This window comes from Mytilus edulis, chromosome 10, assembly GCF_963676685.1.
Source record: "Mytilus edulis chromosome 10, xbMytEdul2.2, whole genome shotgun sequence".
NCBI classification, from domain to species: domain Eukaryota; kingdom Metazoa; phylum Mollusca; class Bivalvia; order Mytilida; family Mytilidae; genus Mytilus; species Mytilus edulis.
The window spans coordinates 46,045,348-46,058,960 of record NC_092353.1 but is presented as its reverse complement, the minus strand read 5'-3'; the positions used below and the strand labels follow the sequence as shown (position 1 = coordinate 46,058,960).

Below are 13,613 nucleotides of genomic sequence, written 5' to 3'. Positions count from 1 at the left end.
TATACATATAAAACATCTCAATCACACAATGTAAAAACAGAAAATAAAAAATAAAATAATAAGAAATCTCATGTATTCATCTTGCAAACTTAATAAATTAAACGGAATAATATAAATTAAAATTAAAAGAAATGTAAGACTGTTAATTACACCTATTTTAAAAATTGTGTCTAACAACCAAAACAAAATTATGGGTAAAACTGCGATAAAAATAAAACATTACTATATTATAATTTAAAATTAATAAAAGTGAAAGAAAAAAGAGAAAGAAAATAAATTTAAACCACTTTCACCAATTTTCTAAAAAATATATTTAAAAATGTCTATCGACAAATTACATAAACTATTACAACAAATATACTTTCATATGATAGTAGAGTTTGTTTATGATATTGCAGTACTGTAAACCAACTTATTTTCACTGATACTTTATAACCATTTCCTAGACCACCTCCCAGCAAACTGATTCCTAGCCCCCACCTCCCAGCAAACTGATTCCTAGCCCCCACCTCCCAGCAAACGGATTCCTAGCCCACCTCCCAGCAAACTAATTCTAGCCCACCTCCCAGCAAACTGATTCCTAGCCCCCACCCTCCAGCAAACTGATTCCTAGCCCACCTCCCAACAAACTGATTCCTAGCCCACCTCCCAGCAAACTGATTCCTAGCCTACCTCCCAGCAAACTGATTCCTAGCCCACCTCCCAGCAAACTAATTCTAGCCCACCTCCCAGCAAACTGATTCCTAGCCCACCTCCCAGCAAACTAATTCTAGCCCACCTCCCAGCAAACGGATTCCTAGCCCACCTCCCAGCAAACTAATTCTAGCCCACCTCCCAGCAAACGGATTCCTAGCCCCCACCCTCCAGCAAACTGATTCCTAGCCCACCTCCCAACAAACTGATTCCTAGCCCACCTCCCAGCAAACTGATTCCTAGCCCACCTCCCAGCAAACTGATTCCTAGCCCACCTCCCAGCAAACTGATTCCTAGCCCACCTCCCAGCAAACTGATTCCTAGCCCACCTCCTAACAAACTGATTCCTAGCCCACCTCCCAACAAACTGATTCCTAGCCCAGCTCCCAGCAAACTGATTCCTAGCCCACCTCCTAACAAACTGATTCCTAGCCCACCTCCCAACAAACTGATTCCTAGCCCACCTCCCAGCAAACTGATTCCTAGCCCACCTCCCAGCAAACTGCTTCCTAGTCCAGCTCCCAGCAAACTGATTCCTAGCCCAACTCCCAGCAAACTGATACCTAGTACACCTCCCAGCAAACTGATTCCTAGCCCAGCTCCCAGCAAACTGATTCCTAGCCCACCTCCCAGCAAATTGATTTATTCATTTTATAATTAACTTGATGTAGTTAAATAAGGAAACATATGGAAGTTTTATATATTCATGAATTTGTTATGTTTATATATTTCTGATTTATTTTTTTCCATGAAAGTCATTTGAAAATCTGTTGGTTTTTAGTTTTTTGAACAGTTTTTATTTAATTTATTTCATATTTTTACACAATTGATGATTTGTCTTCAGCAATAAACAAGTGTGTATACAAGAATATGCCAAGCTCTTACCAGTAAGCACCTGTCTATTTCTGATGACTTAACTCTAGATGTCTTATGGGTTTTTGTGTTGTTGGGTTATTGTCTCATTTTAATATGTTTACCATCATCTCCTTTTAGTTTAAGGATGTACTTAGGTGATCTAAGGTAAAATTAAATAAAAGTAGAATTCAAAATGGATACTTTAAGCTGGAAGAGTATAAGTAAAGGATCAAAATAAGCTAAAAATATTGATAGGTCTTTGAGCTCCTTTTTAAGATATTTGATTTATAAAATATGGCGGGAAAAGGCTGACTCAGAATTTTACCTTATATTTACATTGGTATTATTAAGGTCTCAAATCAAAAGAAAGAAAATCAAGAATGTGCTTAAATTTTGTCAAATGATCTTATATGAGCTATTAAGTCTTATGTTAAAAGATAAAAAGGTGTTATGTGGCAAAATATGTTATCTTGTATCGTATGGAAAAACACTGAGGAGCCCAAACATTTGACACTTATTCCAAAACCTCACCAATAGTAAGTACATCCTTAATCTTAAATGAACAAGTTTATTACCCTAGCATCATCAATGCCTGTGATGGAGGCTTCTGGTCTGTCTAACACGAGAAATGCAGCCAAGTTGGCAGTGTAAGAGGCAACTATGATCATAGCAAATCCTGCCCATACCATTCCTAATACTCTAGCACTGAAACTTCTGGGTGTTCCTGAAAAAATTAAAACTATCAGTACTTCAGCTATTTAATTGATTTACTTTAATTTTTTATGTCCTCATCTTTTCAGAATACTAGAGACACATTTGATTTAATAATAAAACATTTTAAGAAACACTATCACTGAAACTTCTGGGTATTCCTGAAAAAAAAGATATTTTTAATTGATTTACTTCTTTTTTTTTATGTCCTCAGTTCAATACTCATCTCTTCTTAAGGGCATATGATACAGTTTTGATCCCGTATTTACAGTTTGATGAAAATTTCCATTTAGGCTAATTTTTGCCTGAATAAATCAAATATGTAATAAAAAATATACCTTCATGCGCTACTTTTTGAGTTAAATTAGGTCGAAATTTTGTATATTTGCTCAAAATTTGGATTTGTGGCTGTATTTTTCCTTTCGAAAGAAAACCATAACTTTTTTGTTTTAAAAGATAAACACAAATTGTTTTTTGTTAAATAATTTGAAATTTCTATATTTTATAAGTATCATAAAAATTTATGCATTTTTTATTCAGAAATAAGTCATATTTATCAAATAGTCATGAATTGAGAAATAAACGTAATTTTTTACTGTATATTTATCAAAATTAAAAAAATTACACTATTTATGGTTTTATCAAATTTGGTCAACATAATCTCCCTGCAAAATGAAACAAAATGGTGTTTCAAAAAATAAGGGTCCATGCACTCGTTTTCAAATTAAATCAGTTTAAATCTTTTCCCGATATGTCACAGTTTGACATCGCGAAAATAACATTTTACGTTAGCAACGTCATTACCTCCCCTTTTACACAAACTCATACCCACCTTCTCCAATACCACTGTTTAGCAGTACTCCCCAAGCAAACCACATTGCGCTAGACAAATTCAAGGCATCTTCCTCTGTGTCATCACTCTTAGCCAGCTTGAATCTGCCGAAAGGACTAAATCTGTCCAGGAGGTATAAAACTAGTGCCACCACATGGACAGATAACCCTACCAATATCCACAGTGTGTCTTGGAAAGGTTGAAGAAATGATGCAAGGTTTGAACTTTTTGCTGTCTGTAAAACACAATAAAATACAAAAAACTTTCATTAATAAATGCATAGAATTTATTCAAGAATTTAATAAATTTTTTTCCAAATAAATCAATTTTCATTTGTAAGATATAAATTCAGAAATTATTGGGAGGTTTTTTTTTACTGAAAATTCAGAAATTATTGTATGCATTTATTATTGCGATTTTGTCATTTTAGACTGAAATGCCATTTTAATTTTTACGATTTTTGGGGAAAATCCTGCTTAATTCATATAAAATATTTTAAAATGTGAGTTTAAATTATTGCGTTTACAACTCTGTCGCAATTTTCCCAATAATAAAAATCTTGTAATAATTTCTGAATTTACAGTATTGTGAATAACACAAACTGATGAGTTTCCCTAATAATTAGAACTTGCATCAGATATTTGTTCCATATATCTGTATATAAAATGGCAATAATAAATCTAGCATTGTTCCAAAATTGAAATTTATTTAATGCAATAAAAAAAAAATTGAATTTACTTTATATGTTCTGTTGTGTCTACACATGACTCATTTCTAAGTACAATACATATTTCATTTATCTTATTCAAGACTTTTTCAAACTTTTGAATTGTCATAGCTAATGAACTGACATTAGAAGTGTAGTAAATACTCAATAACTAAGCTGTTTTACTTCATGTTAATCACATTTGTTATTTGAGGTGATACTTAACACTACAGGGAGATAACTCTGTAAAGTCACCTAAATGTTTTAATTAAGTTGTGTTGTAAAAGGAATATTAAGCTTCTCAATGATCAAAATTGGTGTCTGTCAAACTACTTGTACTATATAAGCAGTGTATTTTTTTTTGACAAAACGGTTGGTTCAAAATTTTTGAAATTTTTATATTTTTGTTAAAGGGTCAAAGTATATACTTTGTCAAAATTTTATGAAAATTAAAGAGCCAAATTAATTTTAGTGAAAGTGTTGGGTACCACCTTAAAGTTGAAAATATCTTCTATCAGCCAAGGTTATGTAAAATCAAAACAATGTTAGACTCATATTAACAACAGGGTTGCGTTCAAAATCGTAGTGGCTATGTAGTGCTACCAAGATTTTTGTATACTGAATGAGTAGCTAGCATAGCTGCTATCAATATCTACGTAGCAGCAAGGCTAGCTACACGTTCAATAGTCATAAATCTATGTAGCCCTATGTAGCTGCCACGATATTGAACGAAACCCTGGCTAAGGAATAGCCCTATAAAAAGATGAGATTTTTAAAACAATAAACAAATCACATTAATATTCTGGTCAACTGGTTGTATTTTCATCTTGATAGTCAATCAACATTTTAAATTTAAATCATAAAATAAAATAACAATGTGTCTGAGGACACAAATACCCCTAATCAAGTGTTGCAATTGTACAAGTCTAAAAGGGGTATAACTCTATTATGGAAAATGACCTATAACCAAAATTGAAATGCATATTGTGGTTATTAGCATTGTCTATGTCTTTCATAAAATTTGCATGAGGCAAACTAAAGTTAGATTGCAGAAACTACCTACCAAGTTATTGATCGTGTTTAAATTTTACCTTTTTGACCAAAATGATAAGTCCTTGGTATTTGAATGGTTTAGAAAAGTCAATATAATTAGCTCTCTCAGGGTTAATGGTCAGTGGAGCTACAATTAGATCTGCTTGTTTACTAACTAGTTCTCCAACCATACCATTCCACTGCTTGGTCTTTGATCCTCTCCTCTGTAAAACATGTATAAATATGTTATCACAAAAAGTGACATTGTCAATACTGATTGACTGACTGATTGGGGTTTAACGCCACTTTCAACACTATTTTGCGGCAGTCAGTTTTTATTTGTGGAGGAAGCTGGAGTGCCTTGAGAGAACCACTTACCTTCAGTAGGAAAACTGACAATCCTAGTCAAGTAAGATTGGAGTCGAGTGCACCTGCCCCATGTTGGTTTCGAACTTGCAACTTCAGTGCTGACTGGCCAATGATATAGTAGTTCGACCAATTAGACACTAAGGCCCTTAACATTGTCACTATGATAAATTGCCAATGATGAACTTTGTGATTTTTGTAATTCCCATAGCAAAAAATACTGTTTTGGGCGATTTTCAATGCACCGGTTTTTTTTTAAAGAAAAAATAATAGTCCTATAGTAAATAATTCTATCTTAATCATTGCTCTTCAAAAAGTTTATAGTTAAATTAACTGAAACTGACATCTGTAAATGAATTAACTATCTATCATGATTTTATTCATTTATGAAGATTTATCATTAAGTTTGTATTCAGTTTTTCTCAACATCCTAGTTCATCTTTGACAACTATATCCTTTTGTAGGTAACCCTTGCAAATACTAATACATATGAATAGCCTGACATTTTTTCCCTATATTCCTTATCTTCAATTTCTGGCTGTAACTTAATCTTAAATTTACTATCTAAATGAAATTGGTATATCGTGCTTGAAGAAATCAAGATAGCACATGCAAGAAAACATATTTCTTAAATGTTTGTGCTATTTTCACATTTCTTGAGCGTTGTGAGAAAAATATTTCTTGTTACTAGTGATAAATCTGTTCTCAGCATATGACTGGATGAAATTTTAACTATGACTTTAAATTTTCTTGGTTTCAACTGAATTTCCTATTGTGATATCATGAAAAAGGCAACAATGTCTGTTGATGTCACATATGAAGAGCACAACTTTTTTCAGATCTTTGAAAAGGGAGGATAATCAAAGTGCTTGTAAGCACTGAACAGTAAAGATTGCTTCAATTTATCAGTGGGAAGTAAAATTAAATATTGCGTTGTAGGTAGTTCATTTAACAGCAATTCTAGACAAAGACAGATAACTCCAATTTTTTAATTGAAATGACTTTAACAATGACATCATTTATAATTTTAGAGCAGATATTGGATTCCGAAAACTTGCAAAAGTAACGTTTTTTCTTGACAAGTGTAACATCATTTTGTGCCTTGAATAACTGAGCATATATTACATCGATAATCATAGATAGGATATAATATAGAATGTAATGATCAATGTACTATATTTTGTGTATCAAAAAGGTAGTAATAAGTCTTGGAAGATTGAGATATCAAGTCAGTCCCATAAGGTTATGATTGCATTTCATGCAATCTTTACCTAAAAATCATAAGAGATAGAGAGTCCAATACTATAACTAGTGTTATACAATATTTTTCCACTCTCAACAGTTAAATTTTACTATTTTAAAAGCTTGGCAAGCCTTGCTCTATAAATATTAAAACTCAAATATCTCAAGCGGAGAAATATGGTAACACACTAGTTACAGTGGTGAAATCTATATCTGTTACCTTTTCAAAAGAACCAAAAGTCTTGTCATGACTAATATGGACATCATAAGTAAAATTGACCATCTGTGAAATTTCCCGTAACATTTCCATACAATATCCCCAACAGCAATACTCTGTGGTTACATCTGAAATGGAATGATAGATCATTTTAGAGTTAGGGAGCTACCATTTAAAGGGGGGGGGGGGGCTATATATAGATTAGTTCTTTTGGTGGATATCAATTAAAGATTAACATGGATTGAGCTTAACTTTGTATTTCAGGATACACTTGTATTTGATTTCTTGATGTTACAAAGTTTTCATACTAGCACTTAGAAATGTGTAATGCATTCAACATATACCGGTAAATTTGTGTTTAACCTTTAATCATGAATTCCACATAAATTGGTATCCTAAGAAACATGATGAATCCATAGTACTCTTTCCATTTTAAAAAGAATTTCTGGAGGAATTTCAATTTTGAGATGTCATTGATTAGAAAGAAACTTTACTCAGAAGAATTTATACCAAAACACTTATTTTGAAAATGTTAAGGTTCATGTGGACTCTATGGCTAAAATGATTGCATTTTCACCTCAAAATTAACTCTAAGTACAGACAAATCTGAGCATCTGGAAAAAATTTAATTTACTTCAATTGTTACCTGTGGGGAAGTTCTCAAACCTCTTTCCCAACTTAGTTTATTTTGGCACCTTCTGGAGGAATGAAAAAAGGGCACTGCAAAATCCTGTTAAGATTTTGTTTTTCTAAAACATGAAACATATTTGAAATTTATTTATTTAGGGCATGCTATGCCTTAAAACTTTTCCAAAAGCACAGGATTGTCTGTACTCAGAGTAAATTTTGAGGTGGAAATGCAGCCATTTTAGCCAAAAGGTCCATGTGAACCTTAATACATGATTTTGTCATTTTATTGTCCTTTTCAGTGACCACTGTGGATTTTTTTTTCAGTGGATACAATTTTCATTGAAAAGAAAAAAATTCTTACATGGTTATTCAAATTCCTGGATTTTCCAAAATCTGCATGCAAGCCTAAAGAAAATGTGTACTTTGTTGATTACTTAAACCCACTAACAAATGGTATCAAACAAATAATCATGAATCAACAGTAAACTGTTTGGGTTTTGCTAATTGTTGAAGGCTGTTGAGGGACATAGAGTTGTTAACATTTATGTCATTGGTCTCTGGTGAAGAATTAATTGTCTCATTGGCAAAAATACCAGAATTCTATCAATACAGAATTGGCTTATGTCGTCTACATGGAAACCCATAAGTACTCTGAATATCATACCTGTCAACTGACCCGTATTCTGCGGGTGTGACCTGAGATTTTCACAATTCTGAGGGATCACCCGGATCACCCGCCAGGTCATTGAAATAACCCGGGAATTCTGAAAATGACCCGATTTCACCCGTATTTCTTAGCCTTGAGATTGATTTCATAAGTAATATTCCTTTGAAATACCGGCAAATTCGTAATTCTTCCATGAACAGGAAGTTCATCTAGCTATGTAAACTGTCAAATTAAGTGACCCATTAAGTGCATGGCTTCACTTGACAGCTTTGGTGTCAAACACACTGTTAATTGACACCAATTACCTTAGCTTTAGGTTGTAAATAAATTGCACCATGTGGTTTACAAACTGAACTAGAGTTACTTCCCCTTATTTGTCACCATTCAAAATTATTCCTTATATTTACGTTTTATGGGTGAAAAAGATTAAATCATAAAAATATAAAATTCAAATACATATTGAAAAATAACTTTTCATTATTTTTATACCTTTAACAGATTAAGAGTTTATTAAGAATTCTAGAAAATGGAAAGGTTTAGATCATGGGATCATGGGATGTTACTGTAGCATTGTCATTAGTTTTCTTCTTTAAAAAAGGCTTTCCATTGGCCACAAACTATTTTGTGATCATGTATGTATGGTTACACACCTGTGATCATGTATGTATGGTCACACCACTGTGATCATGTTATGTATGTGTGGTTAAACCCATGATCATGTATGTATGGTCACAACACTGTGATCATGTATGTATGGTCACAACACTCAAGCATTGTGGTTTTCAAACTTGTTTATGTAATGGTCAATGTGCTGTTACCATTCTGGAAAAGTTAAATTATTGTTGTCATTTTAATATCAATGTTGTGTTACCATTCTGGAATAGTCAATCTAAGGATACTTTTGAAAGATCAATTAAATGAAAATTAACACTACATTAACCATTCTGGAATGGTAACACTACATTGACCATTCTTGAATGGTAACACTACATCGACCATTCTGGAATGGTAACACTACATCGACCATTCTGGAATGGTAACACTACATCGACCATTCTGGAATGGTAACACTACATCGACCATTCTGGAATGGTAACACTACATCGACCATTCTGGAATGGTAACACTACATCGACCATTCTTGAATGGTAACACTATATTGACCATTCTGGAATGGTAACACTTCATTCAACATTATCAAAAATAATACTTTGAACAATGATTGCATTTTTTGTAGATCCAGATTGGTAGTACAATAAAATGAAGGTGATAATAGAACCTTAAGATATGTAAATTAATAATCCATCACTGAAAACTTTAAACTATAGCATACTGCTCCAATTAGAAGACCATAGATTCCATTGACAACGTCAGCAAATGAGCCAGATGTAAATTTATTAAACTATGTCACCTACTATAGAAGCCAATACAGAGGTTATCCTTTAAGATAAAAATTGATTATATTACTGTTCATTTTGATTGTCATCTTTTTCACTTTTTTAAAAATGTTTACATATATGTAGTTAGCTTTATCAACTACAAATTCTAAATGAGGATGAAGAAATGTGTCAGTGTTATGGAGGAAGACTGATTTTATCAGTCTAAATAAATTTCTGAAGATTAAATTTCAGTGGATAATAAAAATATTCTGACAGATATGTGACCCAACCATAAGTCATATATTGAGTCTGTTACTTTAAGTGCATTTCCAAAACCGAGATACTTAATACATTAGCACCATTTTTTGTTTGTTACAGTTTGAACTGACTACACTCCTGACTTTTTTTTAATTACAGATAGAACAGAAAACAAGCATATACCTTCTTCCTGGAATTGATCAAGTTTGTTTTTGCTCATTGTTGAAGGATGACCTATAGTTTTTAAATTCTATGACATCTGTTGTCTGGGGGAGAGTTGTCTAATTAGAAATCTTACCACATCTTAATTCAGTTCACCTGCATCAGATTAACTATTTGACTTATAGTGTGAAAGGGCAGTTCTATAAAAAGTATACTGGGGACCCAATGAATGAAAAATTGAATTTACCACTTTGGATGGGTGAAATTTTCATATTGTACACAACTAAAACAAATACAGGAATTTAAATCACCTTCTATGGTTGGCTACTTTATTTTCAATGTGCTTTCCATGAATACTAAGTGTCTTGTAATAAGGTCGAGTTGTTGTCTCTTTGACACATTCCCCATTTCCATTCTAAATTTGATACATGGTCACAATAATGTATGTGGCCAACAGAAGGCCTTTTTTCAGAAGAAAACTAATGACACCACTGGAGTAACATCCCATGGTCTAAACCTTTCCATTTTCTAGAATTCTTAATAAACTCTTAATCTAAATAGTTCTCTGTTCTTTATACAATTTTTAAAAAAAAGTTGAAAATTATTTTTTACATTTATACTTCCTTTAACTGTATTACTATATTTTATCATAGTCTAATTTCCTTGTTAAATGAAAAAATAGTATGGTTGAAGGCTACATAGTCAATAGTCTCAAACATTTAAGAATTACATTAAATTCTAGTGTTTGATGATTGTAGTATTTTCTCTCAAAAAGTAAAGCACATAAGACTGAGTTACACAAATTTATAAAAATCTTTAAAAGTGCAATGAAATAATATTTAATAAGATTTAAAATGACTTAACAAAGTGAACATGCATTGATGTTTTGGTATCTTTGATATACATTATAAGAAAATGTACCATAAATACTGAAACTCAGCTTGAAAAATTTCGTACGTGTTATGACCTGAGATTTGCTTCTTCAATGCAGGTCATGACCTGCATTTTCATCATGACAGGTTGACAGGTATGGGATATGAAATAAAATAAAGCAGATTATGTATAATCGAATAATATAATTACGATATTTACAGCCAATTGCATTGAGTGTGTAGGTTAAGGTAATATATCTGGATAGCTTTTTTGCTAGCTGAACCGTGAAATCATTATTAGGTAAGATATACTACCCTCCTTTCGAAGTAGCCTAGTCCTACAGAAATATAGATTGGTTATCTGTCAAATTTAGTTGAACTTGATGTTTCTACTGAAATACTGTATAGCATTTGCTTATTATTCTGTTTGTCAACTATTTTGACTTTCTATATCTTTAAAACTACCCCTTATGTCCCTCTTGTACTTCAAACTTACTTGTAGACATGTTTACATGGTTACATGGGAGTTCAAATTTGTCCTCATCAGTACCACAAGGCCCTCCTTCAGAGCGTAGTCGAGTGTGAACAAATGGCTTGGCTTCAAGGGTCACTACCTACATAACATATAAAATCAAATTAGATCCAATTCATATTCAATCAAACTAATTATATAATTCTTAATGTATGTCCTGAAATACACAAACATAATAGAGGGGGGGAGAAATCAGAAACTTGGGAAGTTGGATTCAGGTGTTTTTAAGCTTTTGGGATCCGGGAATTTCTTTTTTTGAATTTCGGGATGTCGCGATTTAATTTTCTTTAAATTCGGGACCTCAGGATTTCATGTTTTTAAGCCGGGGATTTCGGGATCGGGGACCTGCCAACCCCCCATCATAAGAGTGAGCTAGAATTACCAAATGACCTGCGTCGGATAGAAATAAACCTAATGCAATTTCACATACACATATACATGTATAAGACTTTGGTGGATTTTGCAACATTCAAATACACAATAAAGGATGAAATCGTGCCATTAGTTGTAGGGTTTAATAACAACTAAATTTTCAAATAGTTACAGACTTTGCATAGAGAGTTTGTTAATTGTCAACCAGTAATAAGTTTAACAGATATATATGTATTGATATTCATTTGCATAAGGTGATTTCTATCAGACATAGCTCCAATACTAAAATGAAATTATTTCAAAGTTTATTATTGCCAATAATGTCAATAATGTGCCCGAGTGAGTATTCCAATAATAAGAACTTGCATTTTGTCTATTCTTCCAAACACAAATATAATTGCATGCAATAATTTCTGAATTTACAATAGCTTTTTCTTTTCTTTGACAGGTTAAAGTTCTACCAATTTCCACTTTTTCAATCACTTATCATCCTTAATTTATAACTAGATTATGGTAGTGCAGAAACAATGTTAAGACTGGCAACATTTTATACAATTGAATTTCTGTGGATTCATCTATTTTCAAGGGTATCAATTTTCGTGGTTTCAGGAAAACTTGCATATTTGTAGATATCTAATTTCATGGTTTTGGCAAAGTCTGCACAATCCTTTAGAAAAATTGTAATTTTTTGAACATTTAAATTGGTTCCCCTGTTCCCATGAAATCCACGAAAACTGGTATCCAATGAATATAAATGAAACCAAAGAAATGTGAGCCTTTACCTCTAGATGAGTAACAATATTTAGTCCTTTAGGTTTCGTATTTATATTTCCTGGCCAGGTAATATTGTCTGATATATCCAAGGCTGGGACCATAGCCTGAAATAAATAAATAAAGTAAACAATCAGTAAAGATGTAAACCAATGTCAAATTATAATCTATACCGTATTTGGTTGTGTATAGTCCGTGCTTTTTGTTTTTGTTTTAATAGTTTTTTATCATCTGAATTTATCAAAACAAGAAGCTGAAAAAATGCTGTGTTGCACGTCTCATCTGGGTCTTAGTGCACCATTTGCGTCTCTCCAAAATTGTAGACTAGAATAGAATTCATGCCAGATCTCTTTTCTATTCATCTTGCATTTAGCTGATTATTTTTTCTCTTTAATACTGTTTCTCTACATTATCTTTAGTTTTTGACCATAATACCCCAAAAAGGGTAAAATTTGAAAATAACATTTAATTTCAATCAAAGTATCTTGTTTACTGGATGGATGGATATATAATGCATAAAATTAAATTAGGTATGGCTCAGAATACCTTCACCTTTCTAAAAGATAGTAAGTAAAAGTTAAAGAAAAATAGACATTTGAACTGTATGGTTACAAAGAACCCTCCACTTACCTCCTTATTTCCAAAATATCCTACAGGAACAATTCCCATTGGCTGTCTGTTTTTAAAGTAGTAGATAGGATTGAGACGGTCACCATCATTGTTAAAGGTAATCTGACCTGTAATGGCATTATCTAGTCTTTCCTTTAAAAGGCCTCTGAAACAAAAATAAAAAAAATATTTCAAAACTGTTAGTTGTTCAAGTAAATGAATAGTAAATATAATTTTAGTACCATAAGAATATTTTCGAAATTAAAAAGATGTAGTTAGGGACCATTTTGGCCACAATATGAATTCCAATATCAATGATTACATGTATATCAAAATGAAAATAGTTTTATGTGAATGCATAAAAACATCTTAGAAAATAAAGTGTTTTTTTTTTATCATGCTTTTCTCTTAAACATGATATTGATATGTTAACCCCAAATAGGCAAACAGTAGAGAAGCATGCTTAGGCCTAGGCAACATAATAACATCAACCATTGAAGTGGGTCTCATTGGGGTCTATAAGCATGATGCAGGATTGCCGATTTTTTGTGAGCGTGATACGTGAAAGTCAAATTATTGTGCTGTGGAAACGTGAAATGAAGTCTAGCAGGATAGGGGAAAATTACGAATAAATGAGAATTGCTTACGTACATAGTGTAAGCATGATACGGGAATCTGACAAAACAGTAAGTGAATCCTGGATCATA

The 13,613-nt window shown here is 32.4% G+C and overlaps 1 protein-coding gene across 5 annotated transcripts in view; it reads right to left on the bottom strand.

Annotated features, from left to right (window-relative positions):
* The window catches only part of LOC139491297 (glutamate [NMDA] receptor subunit 1-like), a 137,157-nt gene that overhangs the window by 17,345 nt on the left and 106,199 nt on the right, over positions 1 to 13,613 (bottom strand). For all 5 annotated transcript variants that reach the window (XR_011656510.1, XM_071278904.1, XM_071278906.1 and 2 more), the window contains 7 exons: positions 12,928 to 13,072; positions 12,309 to 12,404; positions 11,119 to 11,236; positions 6,658 to 6,782; positions 4,889 to 5,053; positions 3,092 to 3,326; positions 2,124 to 2,272 (listed from right to left, as the gene is read on the bottom strand). Coding sequence is in view for 4 of the 5 variants with exons in the window: in XM_071278904.1 (XP_071135005.1) it covers positions 2,124 to 2,272; positions 3,092 to 3,326; positions 4,889 to 5,053; positions 6,658 to 6,782; positions 11,119 to 11,236; positions 12,309 to 12,404; positions 12,928 to 13,072 (1,033 nt within the window). In the remaining variant the exon portion in view is untranslated. The remainder of the gene's footprint in view (positions 1 to 2,123; positions 2,273 to 3,091; positions 3,327 to 4,888; positions 5,054 to 6,657; positions 6,783 to 11,118; positions 11,237 to 12,308; positions 12,405 to 12,927; positions 13,073 to 13,613) is intronic.